General features: G+C 32.2%; 1 protein-coding gene across 3 annotated transcripts in view; it reads right to left on the reverse strand.

Annotated features, from left to right (window-relative positions):
- Positions 1-3,314: 3,314 nt before the first annotated feature.
- Positions 3,315-7,830, reverse strand: part of LOC108737661 (elongation of very long chain fatty acids protein AAEL008004) — a 33,678-nt gene continuing 29,162 nt past the window's right edge. For 2 of the 3 annotated variants that reach the window (XM_018470627.1, XM_018470638.2), the window contains exons 4-7: positions 7,185-7,265; positions 7,007-7,063; positions 4,577-4,993; positions 3,315-4,434 (exon numbers count right to left, since the gene is read on the reverse strand). In XM_018470627.1, the coding sequence (XP_018326129.1) occupies positions 4,255-4,434; positions 4,577-4,993; positions 7,007-7,063; positions 7,185-7,265 (735 nt within the window). In that variant the 3' untranslated portion in view covers positions 3,315-4,254. Of the gene's footprint in view, positions 4,435-4,576; positions 4,994-7,006; positions 7,064-7,184; positions 7,266-7,391; positions 7,601-7,830 lie in introns of those variants that run through there. The other variant, XM_025980085.1, reaches the window with a different exon arrangement.

Here is a 7,830-nt window from a genome sequence, read left to right on the forward strand (position 1 = left end):
AAATCTCGTTTTTACTTGATAATATAATGATAATATTTATAATTGTCTGAAATAAATGCAATTTTAAAGTTTTAATTATTATTTAAACATATTAGAAAGTTTTACGCTCATTATTATTAGATTTTTGTTTCGAAGTTGAAATTAAGGCGTATTCACTGCCAAAAGTCAGTTAAAAATTTTCCATATTATTCGTTATTTTTTATTTTATTCAAAGTTTTTGGTCAAATTCCAAATTTTCTCTCAAACCGTATACTTTTTTTTAGTATAGATAGTATTTATTTAAACCATGATATGCTGCAAAACCTAATTAATCACGAATTTCTAATTTTATGTACTCTTGTCTCCGATTGTACCTCCCAAATATACATATATATGAATCTGTAGACTACCGCTAATAAATGAAAAGGAGACATTTGTACGTTAATTCAAAATCAAATGAGTAATTTACATGTTGGGTCTTTTTGCTTTTGCTTTACAGATAAGCGTCAGCTACTTTGACGCGAGATGTAGTTTTGATTAGGTAAAGTAAACTTTATGATCTGGCGGTAAGTATCTGGAGGAACTGAGGCTAGTTAACTATTATAAGGGTTGCAAACTATCGTACCGGGCGGCTAATCGACTTTATTCTAGTTGTTTTGTAAGATACAGGATACAGGATCGGACTTCTTAAAAGAAAATAATGAATTTTGAATATTACGTATTCCTATACGTTGTCTTTTACATAAATACGTCTTGTTAATTCGTGTTTACAACTGTAACCACAAGTTTATTGTCTCTTGTGATGAAACCATCGGCAAACAGTTAAGTTATAATGCAAGGACTACACCTGGTTGAACGTTTTTGTTAAATTGATTAATGAAAGTAGGACTTACCATTTAATCGTTTAAAAATTTTACCAGTGATCGATATTCTTTGAAATCCTACAAATTTAGTCACGAGATCGCGAGATAAAAATCGACACGAAAGATTTCACTCGCGAAACATCAATAAATCGTCCAAAATAGTTAATGTCGCTTGAAAGAGATAAACATGTAAACGAAGTTCGACAAAAAATACCATTAGGAGAATGGATAATAAACAAAACACAATGATGGTCGTGATATAAGAAATCTTATAAAGGTGTTGGTCTAATTTGGTGTAAGAGTCAGGCACAAGGACATTGCGATAATACAACAATTCAACAAACAAATGAAAGAATGAATATTATTTTCCCGATCTCTGGAAAGGTTTTTAGAGAGCACAATTGGTACACTGTTTACGATGAATACATATTGTACACATACAGGCTGTGAACTGGATATAAATAGTGACTATTTTTCTTGTTTTGCTTGTGGAATGCGTTTATCAATTTTTAATTGAAAACGTATCACTACATAGTATAAAATAAAGTAGCTTCCCGCTGTCTGTCCCTATGTATGCTTAGAACTTTAAAACTATGCAACGGATTTTGATGCGTTTTTTTTTTAAGATAGTGATTCAAGAGGAAGGTTTTTATGTATAATACATGCATAATATAGTAGAGAAACACTGATAATTTTAGAGGTTTCTAATGTGATGTCGTAAATAAACTTATTTTTTTCGCTTATATTGCAAACGCTGACTGAACTCTACGAGATCAAAATAACATAATACAATATTGTACATCTTAAAAGAGTCTACAAAATAGTCCGTGATGGTATATGTCTATCTCTTAGGGATAACCCACAATAACCATTTTTATCCTTTACTTTTTATGATAAATAATGACTTATTTACGAAGCGATTGTAGGCAATACAGCAATAATCCTTATCCAATTAAGTACGTTTAAATACATTGTGCATTTAATATAGATCAATATGGCCCTTTACAACATGTAATTTAAATGAATAAAATAATGATAATGATAAAAAAACTGTGATTGTTGTGTATAAAGACATTCTGTAGTATATTTAGTATGTTCAGGGGGTATCTTTTGAAGATTTCCCCTTTTCGAAAATAATCTAAACAAAACACCCGTGCGAAGCTGAGGCGGGTCACTAGTAATAAATAAAATACATATCGATTCAATTTTTAAAATTCAATACCTCGATATCTTTTACGTGAACACAAACATATTTTATAATATTTTGACGTCTAGAATCTTATGTGGTCGTATTTGTTAGGAAATACACTGTATATAAAAATTAATATTATATGCCAAACCTTTCCAGATACAAAAGTTTGCTGTTTTTTTATTAATAATAATTAAGTATAGTTGATGAAATATTGTTAATTAGAAAGTAACAAAACAACATACTATTTTTTATAATGTTATGTACAGACTGGCTGCTGACGACTTTAGCACCAAATGAGTTTATTAATTACAAAATTAAAAAAATACATTTTTTGCAAACTTGTTACAAACGTTTCGTATAATTTAAACCAGAGCTCTAGTGTTTTGTGGATTAATCTGTAACAAAGAAGGTATATAGGAAGGTATTTAAGGANTCGAAGCAGGACATTGTGAACTTTGACCGGGGATATTATTTAATAATTATACACCTTTATAATAATATACACAATGTTAAATGTAGAAATATAATACCACACTTCTCTATTTGTGTATTAAATTATTTAATATAAACAACATGGTAGCGCTACCTATTATTCAAAAGCTGAACTAACAACGCGAATATTTCACTAGAATAGCTAACTTTTAAACATTAAACAAGTAATCTTTTTAAATACTTACCAGGGGAATTAATTATATACAGGGTGTATAATTATATTATTGAGGTTTACTCAAAACGATTGGAAATTTGTAAGGTTTTATTTAAATTATTTCTTTATAAGAGAAGACTAATATTTCAACCTGAATTTTATAAATAAATGTATTTTATATATGTACCTAGGTATGTTACATATATATTAGTTAGCTTTCTACTCGCAGTGATTTAGATGACACAGTTAATCAAAACACAACTGAGTTTCTCTGTAAGAAAAGAAACGACATTTAATGTTCTTAATCACAATGTCGATTCCTAAATCACAATTAGCTTATTTCAATAAATATTAATCTTCAATAAATTGCTTTCTCATCTCACGATGGCATTGACATTCACAGCCCAACTTATAGGTTAGGAAAAAAAAAGGGGAGGAGTCGCGTTCTGTCACGATGACGCTTGATACGCGGGAATATTTAAAATAAAGAAAATTATAGTTTTCTTTACATAAATACAGGGTGAATAATGGAGAAAATATTTATTTACGTGACACGTGAAATTAAAGTACAGTATATTTGTTTCTGTTGTTTTATTTAAAAAATAAATACAAATGTTAAATAAAACTACTTATACAAAAACATACAAAAAAAATTATCTATCTATCTATCTCAAGATAGCAACCAGCGTCAGTTTACTTTACAAACCGGCGGTTTACCTAGACACTTTCAATTTTTTATTAATTAAAATTTTAACAAACATTTTAGGTAGATAAAATACAAATCACAACATTTAAAAAATATCGTTATGGACTTACATTAATATGTATTTCGATATTCTTCCCGATAAGGATTCATTATTGCTAAAAAATATGCTTACCCTTGATAGGATAATACTTTTTTTGGATTAACCCCCGGGTCATTCGTTGAGCACATTCCTAATTAATACATAAGTATTAAATACGACTAAAATAGATCAATTTTTGTTAAGTATGTAAAATTAAAAATTTCTCTCTCTCTCTATGAGAGACTTTAATTTACATTGCAACAATTTTTTGTAAAAAAAAAACAAAACAAAAGACTGCCATGTTTAACCAATAAAACAATAACCGATCCATAAAACCAATATGGCTGGTTTTACACTTCAAGTGCTTCACCTTCTTTTGTTCCATTTAATGTCCCCCACAGCCTTCCTGATGCTGAATCGAAGTGTAAAAGCTGCCTGCTGTTTGTTCCATCTTTTGTTCTGGAAGCATTGTTTAGGTACCTTCCTTTGTTTTTAACGTAGAACAACAAAGGGACAAAAATAATTGAATCCATCTTTACTCGGTGTCGTACTAATGGCGGACTAGAGGCGTCAAAAATATTTATAATATGTACAACTTATTCGATACGAGAGAGTCTCCAGGCACACAGCATACTTATAAATAACTGATGATGGTCTACATAGTTCTTATATTTCTTGAGCCTTTTTTTTTTGATGCACGAACAAATGTGATGATGAACATGTTTTCTTGTTGCGTTGGGGTGAGATAGTATGTGTGATGGCGATAACGATGGAGAACTTTCAGAGACACTATGCCTTTTTCGAACTGTCAATGAACGCCCTGTTCCTGAGTTGGGAATCCCCTTCGGTTGTTGTGTAACCTTTCTTCATTTCCGTTACATCATTCGACGTTTCGTACAGAGGAGTCTGGCCAGCAAAACATACGCCAGTTGTAAGTTTTTTGTAACCGTTTTTAGCGGTACCATTTGCCTAAAAAGAAAAACAAACAATTAACGTTATACTCCAATTTGGGACTGCTCGTCTCATGGGCATTTTCAGAATTATTGTGAGAACTCTTCACTGTCAAACGAAGGAACAATAAAAAACGTCTGATAATGGGGACTGTACATACCTGGAGTTTTTCTTCTCGTTTCCTCTTTTTGAGGTAGGTTTCCTTGTAGAAGTTGGAAAAGAGGAAGTAGAACATGACAGCGTGAAGTCCAATCCACCAGACGAACGCTTTGGGGTAGTTGCAATCGGTGAAGAGTAGTTGGAAGGCGTGAAGCATGACTAGAACGAACTGGATCATCTGGATGGCGGTCAGGTATTTCTTCCACCACAGGTACCTTTGCATTTGCGGTCCCAGTGCGGCCAAAAGGTAGTAAGTGTACATGATGATGTGAACGAATGTGTTGAGCAAGCCGAAGAAAGAGGAGTGACCTCCGGGAGTGAATTTGACACCGAACCAAACTGACATTGGCATGACACCGTGGTGAATCACGTGAAGTGTGGAGATGTGGTCGTTCTTCTTCCTTAACACGAAGAAGATCTGGAATGAAAGAAGTTTTTATTTTAAGGGGGAGGATTTCAATGAGTAAATCTTGATTATCGAGGCGATGTTGTCGAAATGGAATATTAAACATTCTGAGTAAATTTGTGGTATGAGTATTAACTGGAGTCGATTTTCAATATCCAGGAAGTCATATAAGTCATGGTGGAAAAAGCGGTAGAGACATAGGTAGGACAAAGAATAGCGCAGTCCGGTCCTGTGCTTGCGAATGGTTAATTTAGTAATTCGAAAAAATTAATAAAAATGTATGTTTGACGTAAGGCCCTGTACGTGGTGGAAAAGAAGATGTTAGAAATGCTTTTGAAATGTGATGTTATAGGAAAAATGGTGAAGATACCGTGAATAAAAAAAAAATCGGTTGTCTGTAAAGTCGGTTTACTGACGATAGTTGAACGTGACAACGTCATAAGAAAATACTGATGGAATGATTTCATTTTTCAAAAGAAAATTTTAATTTTATTTGTTTGATAGATATGTTGTATGGATATAGAGAAGGAGGTAAATGGAAATGTATTATTGTATGGCAGCTGTCCAAGCGGACGCATCGTTCACTCAAGTAGGAGAGAGACAGATGTCGAACGCTGCCGAACGCGGAGGCCGATTGTGCCTCTTTGTCGCTCGTTCCGCGCTCTCGCTTGCACTTCAAGCCTTAAATGGAACGCCTCAGAGCGAGGTAACGCCGCATGAGTCATGTTTTTTCGTGCGTGAAGCCGGCTCCATCGAATTATAAGACGTTGTCACGTCAAAATGTTAGAAATAAGGACGTATTATGAAAACAGAGGACGTTTTAGAAGTTAATTTGAAAAACGAGAGAGAGTATGGTAGGGTAGCTTCTAAGCATGAATGATAAGGGGCAGAAATAAGAAAAAGGAGAGAAGGGATAGATAAAAGTACTGTTTGCCAGTGGTTAAGGATGCGGGAATATCGGCTGAGAGTACCAAGGAGATATGTCCAACCTTATGGCGACGGGAATAACTACAAACAGCGTGGTAACGCCATCTGTAGTGTAATGCTACCTTCAGTGGAATTAAAAAATGTTCAACAGTCTATAAGGACTTTTTTCCACAAAAGTACTATTATATATTACAGACGGAGTTTAGCACGCTGTTTGCAGTTGTTCGTATATCGCTGTCTTAAGTCAGCAGATAGAGTGGGTCAGTATTCTGTAAACAGTTTGTGAAGTGCTGATGAGGTTCAATGAAATCGAAATCGCGATCCGTGTCTGACATTTTCGATAGAAAATGACCGCCGTGAACTTCTTGTTATGCTGATGTTGAAATTTGCGGTGTATTTGTTCTGTATTCATAAGCAATTTATTTTAATGTTATTAAGTTATTATTGAGGTAGGAATGTAGTATTAATAACATTAAAATGATCACAATAATTTTTAATTTAGATTCAGTTGCGGGAGGGATACTTAATTAAAAATTATTATTTTTACTATGCAAAAATATGCAAATCAGTTTTAAAGATTAACAACTAGCAATTTTTTAATCTGTTTTTGCTGTTTCTCTACCTGCAAAGGTTTGTTTATCAACATAAGATAAAGGAAATACAAAAATTCGTCATCCGTCCAAATTTAGTCCAATATAAAAAGATGTAGGTACTTAAGTAAATCAGTATAGTATTTTTTTTTGTTTTCCAATTTTACACATATTAGTATTTTTTTTTCTCATATCGATTGGAAACGGAGAAATACCAGTAATAAAATACCAATTAACGTTGTTGGTTAAAGAGTAACATTTAAGGTGTAATTAAGATTACAGGAATATCGGATTGCTTTAAAAACACCGTAATATCAAATATTGTTAATTAGGTTTTCTTTTTCGCGTTTGATCCGGTTTATTGTAGATATTATAAGATCCTGTTTGTTCAGACCCACATTTTAATTACGAGTTTAGCGACCCCGGGATAAATTAACAATGAAATAAAAAAATTAAAAAAATACATATATAATATGTAAGTGTACAAAAAAAAAAAGTAAAAACTTACAGTGTCCAAAAACTCCGTGAACTTAGAAATATAATACCACCAGCAGCCTCTAGCCATCTGGAACAACAACGAGAAATTTTAGTTAAATAAAGTAATTTGAAATGTAACAAATAAAACTAATAATATGTAATCGATTTATTATTGAGATGCAGATGATAAGTGATAAAAAAATATTTACCCTCATAGCCATTGGGTTTCTTGAATAGTCTACTGGCTGACATCGGAAGCTGTAGTGAGACAACCATCCCGCCATTAAACACTGAAAAGAATAATTAATTGTTGCAATTATATTAAATAGGAGGACGAAAACATTAAACCATTAAACATAATGTCTTAATTACTTAATTTTTTAATAATATACAATTGGGTATAAATATCAACTTACCTCATAAAACAGCCAGGCGCTAAAGATAACTTGAATGAAATTGTATACTATAAGAATATTCTTGAGATCGAAAGGTTTTCTATTTTCCATTAGTTTAGGTCCTAAAACTTTTACGAAATATGCATATGTGAGACATATAGCTAGCGTGGGAAACGGTGAGCTCATCAAAAACCAGTCGTTCACTCTGGGATCTGCAAAGAATAATAATAAATTATTACTAATAATAATAATAATAATAATTACAACGTATGGGAAGATCGGATGTCACATTAAATAAAAGAGTAAAATAAAATAGGAGTGGTGCAGTTGTTACCCTATGTCGCAGAAGAAATAATCATTTAGTTGAAAAATTAATATTACTTTTGTTAAAGTTAACTGTAATTATTTAGCATTTTTTCTTTTTTTTTTTTTAGTGATTTTAAGAATTTTTTTATGCTTA

This window comes from Agrilus planipennis, unplaced genomic scaffold, assembly GCF_000699045.2.
Source record: "Agrilus planipennis isolate EAB-ADULT unplaced genomic scaffold, Apla_2.0 scaffold14, whole genome shotgun sequence".
NCBI lineage: Eukaryota > Metazoa > Arthropoda > Insecta > Coleoptera > Buprestidae > Agrilus > Agrilus planipennis.